We start from the raw sequence: 15,562 nt of genomic DNA on the forward strand, positions 1-15,562 counted from the left end.
TAGAAGGTAAATTTTAAACTTTTATATGTTTATGTTTATACATGCTTTTATATTGTTCACTGCCCTGAGCCCTTTGGGGATCGGGCGGTATACTAAATCAAATAATAAAATAAATAAATAAATAAATAAAATAAAGATAAAATTATTAAACATGTAGAAAAGTAAGACCTGCTGAGGAAGAGTCAGCATGGCTTTTGAAGAGGCAAGTCCTGTCTTACAAACTTGGGTGTCTTAGCACCATGCCTCCCTTTTTCGTGGGGAGGGAGGGACTTTATGTTATTGGATTGCTGGACGCCACCTCACACTCAAATTTAAATTCAAATTTTTGAATTTTAAAATTGGACTAAGACTTGGAAATTTTTATCGCTGCTTTTATATGTTATCATTTTATATTGTATTTTATATGTTGTGCACCGCCCAGAGCCCTTCGGGGATGGGGCGGTATAAAAGTTTAATAAAATAAATAAATAAAATAAAATTAGTTGATAGTTCCATCAAAATGTCAACTCAATGCATGGCAGCTGTGAAAAAGGCAAACTCTATGCTGGGGATAATTAGGAAAGGAGTTGATAATAAAACTGCAAGGATTCTCATGCCCTTATATAAAGCCGTGGTGCGACCGCATTTGGAGTACTGTGTTCAGTTCTGGTCGCCACATCTCAAAAAGGATATCGAAGAGATAGAAAAAGTGCAGAGAAGGGCAACGAGGATGATTGAAGGATTAGAGCACCTTCCTTATGAGGAGAGGCTGGGCTGCAGTGCTTTGGGACTCCTTTTTTTTAGTTTGGAGAGGAGACGCCTGGAGGGGGGATATGATTGAAGTCTACAAAATTATGCATGGGGTAGAAATGTCGACAGAGAGAAATTTTTCTCTTTCTCACAATACTAGAACCAGGGGGCATTCATTGAAAATGCTGGGTGGAAGAATTAGGACTAATAAAAGGAAACACTTCTTCACGCAACGTGTGATTGGTGTTTGGAATATGCTGCCACAGGAGGTGGTGATGGCCACTAACCTGGATAGCTTTAAAAAGGGCTTGGACAGATTTATGGAGGAGAAGCTCGATCTATGGCTGGCTACTAATCTTGGATCTTCTCCTTGATCTTAAAGATTGCAAATGCCTTAGCAGCATCCAGGTGCTCAGGAGCAGCAGCAGCAGAAGGCCATTGCTTTCACATCCTGCTGCATGTGAGAGCTCCCAAAGGCACCTGGTGGGCCACTGCGAGTAGCAGAAAGTGCTGGGACCTAAGATGGACTCTGGTCTGATCCAGCAGGCTAGTTCTTATGTTCTTATAGATACAGTTAGGGAACTTCGAGGCCCCGCTTCGCCACTCCTCTCAGGTCCCTCGTATGGGACCGGGCCTTTTCCCTGCTCGCCCGAGTCCAGTAATGCTGCTCGAGCAGTGTCCCTAGCTGCTGTTGTTAGACCTACTTCACCTGTCCCCTTCTGGATCCCAGCATGCCCTCCCAATGGCTGATAAAAGCTTGCTGGGAGGAGTTACGACCCCACCTGTTGAATATCAACCACGGCTCCCTTGAGCAAGGAGTGTTTACGGGTGGGTTGAAGGAGGCATGGATCACAGTGGCCAGGTCAGCCTGTGAGAGGTAGGGGGCCAGTTGCCGGGCCTGGCAAAGATGAAGAAAAGCTACCTGGGTAACATGGGCCACCTGGCCCTCCATAGAAAGGGAGGAATCCATGTTACCCAGGTAGCTTTTCTTCATCTTCGCCAGGCCCGGCAACTGGCCCCCTACCTCTCCCAGGCTGACCTGGCCACTGTGATCCATGCGATGGTCACCTCAAGGTTGGACTACTGTAACTCGATCTACGTGGGCCTTCCCTTGAGACTGACCCGGAAGTTGAAGCTGGTCCAGAATGCAGCGGCTCGGGTTCTTACGGGGGGTATTTATCAAGATCATATTACCCTCATGCTACGCTGCCTGCACTGGCTTCCGGGGAATTCCGGATCGTCTTCAAGGTGCTGGTATTAACCTTCAAGGCCCTTCGCGGCTCGGGGCCCTCATACCTCTGGGACCGTCTTACCGCATATGTCCCGAATAGGCCGCTGCATTCTGCAACAGCGGAGTTGCTGGAAGTCCCCAGCCCTTCGATGATGCAGCTAGCCTCTACCCGGGCCAGGGCCCTTATAGCCCTGGCCCCTGCCTGGTGGAACACTATTTCCCCAGCTGTCTGGGCCCTGTAAGACCGAGCTGTTCCACCGGGCTTTTGGTGAGGTTGGCCGCGGATTGGCTGCCCCCTTGTGAGGCCCTGCCATGGTTTTGTCATCTCTGGCAGTGCCCCCGCTGGTTTCATCTTGGGCGCTGCCAGCCCCTCCCAGCCTTAAGGCCGGCCTTAAGACCAGGTGCCACCGATATGATGCTGCATACTGAACTTCAAATGTTTTTAGATGTTTTAATTAATGTATTGGGTTTTATTGCATTGTTAACTACCTAGAGCCCTTTGTGGATTAGGCGGTCTATAATCTAATAAACAAACAAGCAAATAAATAAACAAACATTATAAAACAATAACTTAAAAACAAATGCAATATATAACAATATACCCAAGGGCAGTGGTGGGATTTAGCAGGTTCACACCACTTCGGCAGAACCAGTTGTTAAAATGGTGCTTGTAAACAACCAGTTGTTAAATCAGTTGAATCCCACCACTGGAACCGGCTGTTAAATTATTTGAATCCCACCACTGCAATAGGGTCTAGTCCAGGGGTCTGCAACCTGTGGCTCTCCAGATGTTCATGGGCTACAAATCTCATCAGCCCCGGCCAGCATGGCCAATTTGTAGTCCATGAACATCTGGAGAGCCACAGGTTGCAGACCCCTGGTCCAGTCACAGGGGAAACTAGGAATTGTTGTCCGGTAGGAGGGAGGGAACTGCGGAATAAGAGACAGTGTTCTAAAAGACATGAAGGCATAGTCTTCATAAAGTTGATGATATCTTTACAGCGGCTGCCACCACTGTAAACTGTGTGAAAAGTGATTCAGTCAACATACATTTTAATGAAGTATTCAAACAACCAAATCCACATTTTATTCTGTGTATAAATATCCACTTACCTGTGTCATAGTTGTATTGTAGAAAAAATCAGTCCTGCCATTAACCTCCCACAGTACATATTCTGACTCAACAAACTGAACAAATTTCTTGTGTTCAAATCTGAAAATAATAGGAAGACAATATAATGACTATGTATAAAACAGTAAAAACATACAGGACATCTAACATCTCAATTCAGCCGCAGACAGTGGGATAGAATATTTACCACTAATGATCACAACACACACAAGACTAGCAGAGATGGTTTATCAAGGGTTCAACTATACTGCAAATTTTATTCCTGTATACCTGGTGGGGGTAAGAGAGGGCACAAACAAAAGGTGTCTATGTCTTTTCTAATACATCTATTTCATGGATGTCCACAATATTTCAACAGTACTTACAAGGAAACAGTAGGACGAAATGGCGTTTCATAAAAAGCATGTATCAGGCAACCATATAGTTTTTCATTGTACTTTGTTTCCTAGGGAGAAAGATTATTTAGTATAGATTTTCTTCTAATGCATTTGCATTAATAAATCACTGAAATAAAATGCATAATGCTTACCAAGTCTTCTTTACTGTTCCATAGATATTCCCTAATGTGGGGAAAATAAATTGTTTGGTTGTAATTATGTTGTATTTGACAAGTCCTTGCCCACAGACATGTGGATGGGTTGAACTTCATATTTTCAAAAAAGTATTTTAGAGCAAGTGTTCAAAATTGTTTTAGTGCCTCTGCAATTGCTCAATACTCTTCAGTCCTCAGAACTAGATAAGTTGACTCTTTACCCTTCAGAAAAAAAGCTGCTCAGTATTCAGAACGACCCATTGGATACTCACCGTGAAGTGGTCTTCTCCTGGGTGGTTGTAGGCCATCTTGTTTGGGTTGTTCTCTACCGTCAATCAAGGAGGCAGGAAATATACTTTGGTCACTTCCTGTAGGCGGGTAGTAGCCGTCTTGCCCCAGTATCTGACTAGCCGAGGATCAGACTCACCACAATGAGACAAGAACAATGGAACCACAACCAAACACACAATAACATGCTGAAAAAACAAACCTAACCTAACAACCTCTGGAAGGGACCAAAGTTCAAAGGAATTCTCTACAGGCTCTGAAACTCTATCTTGGAATGTTAACCTTGCGATTTTAGGTATGAAACACATTACCGGAGAAGAACGAGAACAGGGAGGGCCAAGATGGCCTACAACCATCCAGGAGAAGACCCCTTCACGGTGAGTATCCAATGGGTCGTTCTCCTGGATGGTGTAGGCCATCTTGTTTGGGTACTCCCCAAGTAGTGATCCATAGGGTGGGTTCTGTTAATCTCCGATAATGTGCTCCAGGATTCTCCTTCCAAAGGAGGCCTGAATGGCATCCAGAGAAGTCAACCTACAGTGCCTCACAAAGGGAGAAGGGAGAGGCCCAAGTGGTCACCCTACATATCTATTCTAGGGACACGTGCTTGACCAAAGTCTGGGTAGAGTGGGCCGTGATGCCACTGGGAACCGGTAGACAGCTGGCCTTGTGCATCTCAATGACGCATGTCCTAATGCTGGAACTAACAATCACAGAGGCTATGGCCTCACCTACCTTAGGGGGAACCATGTTAATAAACAGGGACTCACATTCTCCGGCCGCTAAAATCCTGCCACTTAAAATTATTCATCCCTGGCAGAACTAGAACCGGCAAGCTTTTAGACTGCAACACAAAGGCTGAATTACCCAACTAAGCCACAGAAGCTCTAGTCTGAGAAAAGGGTTGCGTCTGCCAGCCCGCTGTCCTTCCCTCCAGGTAGAGGGGAGAGCATTAGGGAGAGGCCCTAAAGGCCGGCTTGGGTGTAAACCTGGGTTTGTCTGACCTGACAGGTCTGGGCATGGCTCTCTTGTTATCTTTGTTTTCAACCAGGATCCTATCAAACTCCAAACCAAAGAGGGCACCCCCCTGAGAATCAAAACTGGAACCACAGTCTTAGAATGGGTTCCACCTGCCATGGCTTAAACCAAAGTAGGCGGCACGCCATCAAGGACGCTGCCATTATACGTGAAGTGGTCAAAAGGGCATCTAGGGTGGCATCCACTAAGAAGGCGACAGCCATGAGTACCCTTTCGGTACCCTCTCTGAGGCCCTGGTCCTCAGGAGGAATGATTGCTAGAAGGCGCTTTTGCCAGATGATAGTTGATCTAGCTGCCGTCACAGAGGGGGTGAGGATCCTAGAAGCTATAGCAGTGCCCTCATGGACCCTGCTAAGGCTGTAGTCTGCCTTTCTATCCAGGGGATCCCTTAGTTTTCCCCCTCTGTCCCTCTAGACCAGACCACCCGAGAGAAACGCAGCCACTGGCCCTTCGACCAGTGGGTTTTGATAAGACTGTTAAGGTGGTCAGGAGCCAGGTACAGCTTCTGAAAAAAAAAACTGGGGGAAAACTTGTTTGCCGTAATTCCATCCCATTGTCTGTTGAACTTGCCTCAAGCAAAGGGAAAAAATAGGAGATCTCCTCCTCCACTGGGAAAACTGAGGAAAGGCCCCTAGGGCAACCCTGAATGGCTTTCGCTGCACTGGAGGAATTTGAGTCCTCAGCCACGTCAGAATCCTGGTCTTCCGGCTCTGAAAAGTTATCGGAGGTCAGATCAATCTCCCCCTCACTGAGGTGCTTCAAATGGAACCCCATAGGATGTTACAAATGCTCCTAGTAGATGTCCCGTGGAAGCCCTCCAACCAGGGGGACTGGGTCTCAAGGGACAGTGAGGGGAACATCAAGGACACCCCAGATAAGCGTTCAAAGGTGTCCCTCAGAAGGGCCGATGAATAGCTGGCCTCAGCTAAGAGAACTCTTGTCCCGTCCTACTCAGTAGCCAGGGCAGTTATAGGCTGGATCCGTAGGGTCCTGGAAATGCCTCCGCCCGCAGAATGCAAAGGAGTTCTGCCTTTATACTTTGGCTTGCCCACCAGCTGTCACGTAGGACAGGATTGCAGAATTCATGGATGTCCTTCCCCATTGTTAGGCCAATAAATGATAGCTTGCTGCCTCACTCAGGTTTTGCTAATGCCTAAGTGGGCTAACATTTTGGTTTTGTGCGTTAACTCTGACAGCTGCATTTAATACTTTCTGGGGATGACTAACTGGTTTCTAGCTTCCCAAACAGCAGCACACATTCTCCTCATAGACACTCTGTATCACTTCTCTGGAAGCTACGGCTGCCTTCAGCATTACAGACTGGCAGAATGATACTCAGCTCACTTCTGCATTCTCCTCTAGGTGTCCCTGTTCGGTCTCCACTGCACTGTCAGAGATTTGGGCCTAGTGTTAACTGAAGCCTTCCTAATTTCCAGAGATTTCATTCATAGGTTTAGCTTGTCAAGCTGTAGCATTCCCAATAGAATTGTGATCTAAATACCTCCATAGACTCCCTCGTCCAATGTCCATGGAAGTCCTTGTATGTTATTGGGGCTTCAGCCAATTTCGCCTTAGGGCTGGGCTACTGATCCCTCTGACCTTAATTTTTTGGTCTAGTACACTCTGATCTTCTGTACAAACTGGGGGTTTATCAGAGTCACCTCAGCCCCTGTCACAGGCTCCATAAATCTTACTGATTCCTTCCTGAGCCGTCGAGACCTGTAATACATTAGCTGCACCGACAGTTTGGGCCTCCTGCATTTTAGCAACTGGCTTTGGGTCAGAATCAGCCCATTTGACAGTTTGGACCTTTTTGTTTGGGGACTGAGCGTGAGGTTTCTGAAACCTGCAACACTGATATCTGAAATGTCCTTCCTGAACAGTAGAAACAGATTACTAATCCCTTCTTGTGTTGTGAGGGGGTATGTCACTGCCCTCTGAGTTATACATAGGAGTCAGCCAGTCACTATCCCTCCTATGGGGAATGGGGGATCTGGATCTAGAGCAAGGCCTTTGCCTGTAAGGAGGGAGGGCAGGGGATGGCTGCAGCTGCTTAGAGGCCGCCTCCCTGATGGAGGAACACATTAAGACTTCCAGCCGGTGAGGAGAGAAAACGCTCCACTTCGAGGGAATGGCATCTGCCATGTTGCTTTCCTTCCCCCTCCTCTCTCCCTCTTGCCTGGAGAGTCCAGCTGGATTGGAGGCCTCTGCCGCAGAGGCGTCCATTGGCTGCCGAGTTGGAAATGGGATCAAGGCGGGAAGATGACCCGCCGTCCTCTTGGTGCCTCCCCTCTTCGTGGCTGCAGCCACGGCTCTCACACCCAGACACTCCCTGGCACCCTGAACAGGGGCTGGTCAAGTGTGCGCACTTACCTGCGCACCGAGAGGGCGATGGCAAAAAGGCCTGCTGGCTAGCCCCACGGCTGCTCTGGGACCGCGGCTCTCACGCCCAGACACTCCCTGGCACCCTGTACAGGGGCTGGTCGAGCGTGTGCGCCAACCTGCGCGCCAAGAGGGCGATGATGAAGAGGCCCGCTGGCTAGCCCCACGGCTGCCCTGGGACCGGCCAGTGCGCACTTCCCTCTCAGCCACTCGGCTGCGCGGGGGAGAGCGGGAGGCTCAACTGACAGACCTGGTCACTGCCCTCCGTGTTCTCCGCTGCCGAGCGGCAGAATCCCTCTGAAGGGACGGCTTTTTTGGAGGGAAAAGGAAAACACAAGGAGGGCAGGGACAACAGACACAGAGTTACAAGGAAAAAAGACTACAAACTCTCACAGACACAGAAAGGAGTTTTTGGGATCCAAAGGACACAAAGCCTATCAATAAGCAAAGAGCCTGTTGAATTTGCTGCACTCCCTGACAAGGCAGGAAGATACTGGGGCAAGACGGCTATGACCCGCCTACAGGAAGTGACCAAAGTATATTTCCTGCCTCCTTGATTGACAGTAGAGAACAACCCAAACAAGATGGCCTACACTATCCAGGAGAAGGAAGGAGTACAGCTGGAGAACTGCTAATAAAGCTAGCAGGAAAAAATATCTCTACAGAGGCAGGAAGAACAGGACCACACAGGGTTCTCTCACATTCCTTATTAGGATTTGAGAGACCCAAGCTTTGCTGTGCTATAGAAGTTTGCTGGGTGACCTTGGCAAGACTTAAATTCCCAATCTAACCTACCTCACAAGGTATCCATGAGAATAACATGGAGGAGAGGAGAATGATGTAAGCTGCTTTGGATCTCCACTATGGAGAAAACTGGGGTATACATTAAATAAAAAGATAAATAGATGATAGAAGATAGATAGATGGATAGATGGATGGATGGATGGATGGATAGATGGATGGATGGATAGATAGATGGATGGATAGATGGATAGATAATCCCTGACAAGGGGTTGGAGATGCTCTTGTTAAAAAGGGAGGTGTGATTTCATCCCCTTGTCCTTCCTCACTCCATTTGCCAGCCCACACAGCTATTCCTCTTCATGGGTATTACTACCCTGGGAATTATTTTTCAAGGGGTTGGAAGGGTGTGCGGGAACAGAGAATAACTTCTGTAGATGGATGGATGGATGGATGGATGGATGGATGGATGAATACATACAGCCAGTGGCAAAGTTTCATGGATTTTAATGGTATTGATTGCAGTCACTGATAATGACACAGATATATTTTCACACAATAGATTATCTCCCATCAGATTATTGTTGTAAGAAGGAATGGTGTATTTGGGTTCACAGATTATTAGAACATAGCTGACAAAAATGTCAACTGTGTGATTGCTTCCTACAGATTTATATTATTTTTAAAATGTTTTTATGCTGGCTTTCCAACCAAATAGGGTCTACAATATATTCTCTGTATATTTATAGAACTTATAATCATATATGTCAATAAATACAGAAAAAGGAATCTATTTATTTCTACCCATTCTGTAAAGGTCTTACTTGGGTATTGTGAAAGTGAAATTTTGCTTCTTACAACTTGAAGGTCTGTAGATAAAAAGCAAAAAAAGCATAATTACTTAAATATTTTTATGATCAGCACAAGCTTGCTAGGCATTATGATTAGCTAAGTGTGCCAGGCATTGATGAATAGGCTCACAAAATAAGGTATACTGTGTAAATGGATAAGATATTTATTTATTTGTTTGTTTATTTATTTACCACCCATCCCAAAAAGGGCTCAGGGCAGTGCACAACGATCCATAAAATCAATATAAACACACGTTAAAAACAACCATAACACCATAAAATCACAAAAGCTAGATCACAATATGTAACAGTATAACTCCAATATAACAACATCAAAGATGGTGACTTCCCCCTTATCCCACGGGAGGCCAACTTACAGAGTGGTACTCAGTCCAGCTGGTTCGATGGAAAAGTCTGGCGGAACAGCTCTGTCTTGCAGGCCCTGCGGAACTCATTTAGGTCCCACAGGGCCTTCATCTAACTAGGGAGCTTGTTCCACCAAGTAGGGGCCAGGACAGAAAAGGACCTGGTCCTTGTAGAAGCCAGCTGGACATCCTTCAGGCTGGGGATTTCCAGCAGGTTCCCCTCCGATGAACTGAGGGATCTGATTGGGCAGTAAACCTAGGTGGTATCATCAGGAGAGTCTCTTACTGATACCATCCAGGTTTGGTGAAGGTTGGCTCAGGGGGTCCAAAGTTATGGACTCCCAAAAGGGATGCCCCATCCCCCATTGTTTCCAATGGGAGCTAATAGAAGATGGGGGCCTCAATTTGAAGGTCCATAACTTTGGACCCCCTGGACCAAACTTCACCAAACCTGGGTGGTATCATCAGGAGAGTCCCCTAAAGATACCCTGAAAGTTTGGTGATGCTAGCTTAACAATTGACCCCTGACAGCAGGCACCCCCCAAATTTCCCCAGATTCTCCTTTTGAATCCACCCCCTTCGGCATGGATTTAAAGGGAGAATCTGAGGTCCCAGATTTAACATTGAAAGTGATGCTGTTTCAGGATGGGGGATAATCCACCCCAAAACAGCATCACTTTCAATGTTGTTTTAATTGGGGACCCCAGATTCTCCCTTTAAGGTGGATTTAAAAGGAGAATCTGGGCTCCCTAATTTAAACACCATTAAAAGTGATGCTGTTTGGGGGTGGATTTCAGCATCACAGCAGCCACCCATGGGGTGGCGCAAACCTCAGATTTTGCACCAGGCTCCATTTTCCCTAGCTACCCCTCTGCCTGGCCGGCTGCAAACTGGGAGCGCAGCCGGGGGGTGGGGGGTAGGGGTGGGCAGGCTGGGCAGGGGAGTCTGCCATCTCTGGCCTCGAAAAGCTGCTTTTATAAGCACTGGGGCTAGGGGCGGGGCTTGGGGAGGTATGGCCATGCTAATTTACAAAACTTCTTTATTATTTAGTTAATTGATTTTATACTGTATTTGTAATTTGTACATGGTTGCTTGTATGGGTCATTGGCCGTAATAAACTATGAAAATACTGGACAGAAATATCTAATCCTTCTATGGCTCTAATACCTGATTGAAATAATAGGATAAGAAAATAAAAAGAATTTTTCAACTTGCTTTTTAATGACTACATGTTTTGATGGAGGGCAGCCAACATAAATATGAGATATCTGAAAAAAACACAAGGTAACAGATATTTTCCTACAAAATTTTCTAAAAACACAGTTGATTAATTTCCATATGTGCCCATATCCCTGAAATTGCCAAAACAATAACAATAATGGATAGTACAGTGATATAACACAGATTTAGTTTTAAAAGTCCACAGTTGGACAGCCATTTTGTATGTTTTATATCCATGCAACTTTTAAAATGTGAACATTTTAATTACTGTATACGTTTTTGTATGTTTTACAAATTAAATAAAACCTATTTGCTGCTTTTCTGCTGAAATTAAACTGTGACAAGATTGTGTCTTGTTTTTATAAAAAATTACTATATGGTGGGGAGGTACATAGAACTGTAATTAAAAATGAAAACTGCACTTGCAGCTTCCCAGTTGGAGGACTGTGAATTTATACTAATTCTGTGACAAAATAAATGTTTACTTAACATTATGGCCAGACAGATATTAAGAATTGTGAATAAGTAGACTTCAGACCTTCAATGCAAGTTCTGAAACGTTTCTATTGAACAAGGAACTATCAACACAAATCACGCTACTCATGTCTGAAATTAAAGAAGCAGAATTCAAAACAATCCTGCATCTTGAAAAGAACCTGGGCACAGCCATGGCTTACACTCTGGGTAGGAATTAAAAATACAAGCATCCTACGCTGTTAACAAACCATATAATAAACAAAAGCTATAAATTCAGTAACAAAAATATATTTACAAGTATCCAAAATTACAAAGATCAGCACAACTCACTTTAACAAAGAAAACAACTTAAAGTACCCTTCAAGCTGCAAGTTTTTGAACATTATCTTGCTTTGCAAATAAATCTTTTTAGGCTTGAAGTAAATCAGAATTCTAAAAATAAACAGCAAACTAGTAAGTACAATTCTAATTGAAAGATTCCCTACCATTCTGTAGTGCCAGTTATATACTTACATGATAAAAGTGGCTTTTAAATCCTGTGGCAGTTGCTCAACGCAAATTATCCATCCAGTTTCTACAAAACATTATGCAGTGAAATTGCTAATTAGATGAAAGCAGATCAGTCTAAGTTTTTGTGGTGAACCCTTTGGTTTAAATCAAAATGTAGACCTATCTGCCTTCATCTAATTAGTATTGTTGCTGGGTTATTGGTTCCGCTGTTAGCCTTTCAGTTCTTTGCCTATTAGTTTGAATCAAAGCTTACTTAATTAAGCCTAGTATCAGGGGCTTCTAGGATTTTGGCTGGCAATGTAATGGGGAGAAGCAACACTGTCCTAATATGGTGATGTTATTTCAATTTTCTATTTGCTATTTAAATGCATGATTGGAATGTATGTTATTTGCTTCACTTTCATGCTGATTATTTCTATGTCTCTGTAAAAATTGGACAAATAATCTGTGTTGAGCGCTGCTGATCTTTGTAATACTAGATACTTGTAAATATTTTTGTTACTGAATTTATAGCTTTCATTTGTTATGTGGCTTGTTAATGGAAAGGAATGATTGTATTGCTAATCCTGAGTGTGAGGTGTGGTTGCACTCAGGTTCTGTTCAAGATGTAGGACTGTTTTGAGTTCTGTTTTTTTTAATTTCAGATGTAAGTAGCATGATTTTCCTTTTGTGTTGATAGTTCCTTGTTTAATAGAAACTATTCAGAACTTGCACTGAAGGTCTGAAGTTTACAGTTCTTATCATCTGGCTACATTCATTTTGTTACAGTCTGTTTAAATTCACAGCCCTCGGACTGGGAAGCTGCAGGCGCAATTTTCATTTTTGATTATCATTTTAGAAGGGGCAATTTTCACTCTCAGGAAACACTTCTCAATAACAGACACAGTGCCCTGCAAGTTATGTGGATTGAATATTACTAACAAAATTCTCTTCACTGGTAGAAGAGAGGTACACCAGGGATATGTCAGTTTAGTATTACTTCAGTATAAACCATTGGTACAAATCTACAGGATCACACATGTAAATGGGTGGTGTTGGGGATATGTAAGAACCAACGTAGTTAGTATGCCAGGTTAATTCCACACAGAGACTTTTTGTGTGTAGCTCTTGCTGCTGCTACTACAAACACAGAGGCACCTGCAGTGGCACCAACGTATTTGTAGAGAAGATGCTCCAAAGTTTCCTTGCTTCAGCATTCTATGGTTGTGATTCCTTCCTTCCTTCCTACCACCACCACCACACGGCTTTTTCAGGCTTAAAAAAAGTACTAGCTATAGCACTATATAATAATGTATTGGGTACTACTTCCAATATATCATTTTTTAAAAAGTCTCTAGCTTTTTTGGTTGTGGAGAACAAATGTGCAGCTAGCATCTTCTCCCTTAAAACTTAAAATAAAAAGGGCTACAGAACTTACTTTAAAAAACAGATGTAACCTAATACATTGCAGCAGCTAGAACATCCTGCAATTATAATTTTATAGTTCTATAGCTTCTATTGTTTTGTTTTTTAACCCTGTGAAATCCCTCCATTGGGAGTGTGGGAAAAAGCCACCATATGGACTAAGGTAAGGAAAATGGCACTGATGAGGGTGGAACCTGCAAAAATGCATACTTTCCTATGCACATGGAGTCGGAAGGTGTTTTGAATGAGAGCTTCCCAAAATGATCATATCAAATCAGGTCAAGGCAATATTGTTGTAAAGTGGGGAAAAACACAGAAATGGTATGAAATGAGAATGACATCATGCTGATGTCCCTCAAAACTGTGGTGGGCTGAAAGGAAGCTGAAATCTGAGCAAACTGTTTCTTAGTTCAGGGATCCACCCCAGCAATTGCATCACATTGAAAATCACTGCTCTATAGAATTACAGTTTAATGCATCTGTCTGCCATGTAACTTGAGCAATGCTCCAAGGAGCAGGAATCTTGCCGCCTCATTCTGTTTTGCTAGCTTTGTGGTTGCTTACCAGGCTTCCAAAAGGGAAACACTGCCTTGATTACTGGTTTCATCTAACGAAGTGAACTCTAACCCATTAAATTTTATGTCACAAATAAATGTATTAGTCTTTGTCAAATTTGTTTTACATCCCAGTATCATTATGCTAAAACCGTGGTGGCGAACCTTTGGCACTCCAGATGTTATGGACTACAATTCCCATCAGCCCCTGCCAGCATGGCCAATTGGGGCTGATGGGAACTGTAGTCCATAACATCTGGAGTGCCAAAGGTTCGCCACCACTGTGCTAAAACATGCCAAAATTTACCTTGGAGAAAGCAGTACATTGTCGTCCGGTTGAAGAGGGTTGCAGTTCAACTGTCATAATACCAGCTGACTTACGCCTGTAGGAAATATTATATTTCAAACTTATTCTAGAACTGATCCTAAATAAAATTAAACATGACCCTTATTTTTACCTACTGCCAATCTCCATATTTAAGTTTTTAAGTCACAGAAGTTTTGTTATGCTCAATTCTTCGCTAAGCAAAAACACTGCAAAGAATAGGTGTGCTGGATCCCCCCAGTAGACAACCAGATGCCCTTGCAAAGCCTACAAGCGGAGCATAGAGGCCAGAGACTCTCCTTGTTGTCACTCCCATACTTAATCCATGAAGCTCAGGAGGCATAAATATTCCTGCTCCTCCACTTGATCTTCAGGACACCTCTTTAAACACATTTTCTACTAGTTTAGTTAGTAATATTCTGTGAGGTGCTTTAGGGTGTCCCGAGGCCCTAGTAAGCTTCATGGTGAATTAGGTTTTGAACTCAGGTACCCCAGTCTAAGAGCAAAACCTTACTGATAACATCACACTAACTTATTATTCTGTAAAAATCTAGTTAATGTTCTTTTATTTGCACAGATTGATCATACAATAGAGACATAAAATAAGTCTCATAAGGTCAGGACCTGTAACAAAAACTGAGCAATCTTCTCCAGAGTGAAAGAATCATCACTATTCAAATGTTTACTCAGTGGTGGGATCCAAAAATTTTAATAATAGGTTCCAATGGTGGTGGGATTCAAACAGTGGCGCCGCCGCACACTCGTACCTCCAGTCCCTATTGGGCAGGGAGGTTGCTTTAGTAACCCCTTCTTGGCACTCAGAAAAAATTAGTAACCACTTCTAGAGAAGTGGTGAGAACTGGTTGGATCCCACCTCTGTGTTTACTTCCAAAGAAATTATGAGGGAAATTAAAACACGACTTCTTGATCAGGATACAATATCTTCTAAGCTGTGCTACCTCACCATGCTCCCCACTTTATTTTAGTATTACGCCTAAACTGGGATAGATTGCCAAATATTTGTACCATTTAACAGAGCCCAGACAACGGTGGGTTCTGATGAGGGCCAGCTGTAATGTTTTTCCATCAGCTCTGCAACAGGGATGTTTCTGTAATATACCCCAGTTGGACAGAGTCTGTACAAACTGCTCAACTTCTGTTGAAACTCTTGAATACATTCTATTCATTTGCCCAAAATATTCTCTGTTTAAAGATGGTTGTTCTCTCTTATTCAAGACTAACAGTCCTTTAAGTCCAATCATACGCCTTTGGTCAACTTTTCGTGAACATGCAAATGCATACAAATGCTGTGATGCTGAAATGAGGAATATGTAGTCATACAAGTTTATAAATTCATGCCCATTATGTTCAAGGTGTCTGCTGAATATCAGAGGCGAATGTCAGTCACAGCAAGATTTCTTATATGGATGTATTTCCCTGAGCCCTGCTTTCGATTTCCATTCTCCCCACACCAAGCAACACCACTTTAGGCATGACTTTAATTTTCTTCACCATCAGAGCAGGGGAGATTTGCCAGTGAGCATAGCTTTGCCCTAGACATCTTCCCTCTGCCCACCACCAGCCTTCCACTCCCTTGCACTCCTGTGCACACCTCTCCCCTTCCCCCTCTCAGATTTGTTATTACTTATTTTTTATTTATTATATTGATATAGCAATATAATTGCTGGAAATTTGCTGTCTTCTATTGCATTTGAAAACCTCCAAGTGGCAGATCAGCAATTTCCCTTGCACTCTCACTTCCAAAGCCATTGCAGTCAACAA

The 15,562-nt window shown here is 43.7% G+C and overlaps 1 protein-coding gene across 1 annotated transcript in view; it reads right to left on the reverse strand.

Annotated features, from left to right (window-relative positions):
* The window catches only part of LOC125437500 (cation channel sperm-associated auxiliary subunit epsilon-like), a 60,166-nt gene that overhangs the window by 14,655 nt on the left and 29,949 nt on the right, over positions 1–15,562 (reverse strand). Inside the window, exons 5-10 of the mRNA XM_048505077.1 lie at positions 13,763–13,838; positions 10,505–10,557; positions 8,898–8,942; positions 3,622–3,652; positions 3,458–3,537; positions 3,074–3,173 (exon numbers count right to left, since the gene is read on the reverse strand). Of these exons, the coding sequence (XP_048361034.1) occupies positions 3,074–3,173; positions 3,458–3,537; positions 3,622–3,652; positions 8,898–8,942; positions 10,505–10,557; positions 13,763–13,838 (385 nt within the window). The remainder of the gene's footprint in view (positions 1–3,073; positions 3,174–3,457; positions 3,538–3,621; positions 3,653–8,897; positions 8,943–10,504; positions 10,558–13,762; positions 13,839–15,562) is intronic.

Source organism: Sphaerodactylus townsendi, linkage group LG01, assembly GCF_021028975.2.
Source record: "Sphaerodactylus townsendi isolate TG3544 linkage group LG01, MPM_Stown_v2.3, whole genome shotgun sequence".
In the NCBI taxonomy this organism is placed as follows: domain Eukaryota; kingdom Metazoa; phylum Chordata; class Lepidosauria; order Squamata; family Sphaerodactylidae; genus Sphaerodactylus; species Sphaerodactylus townsendi.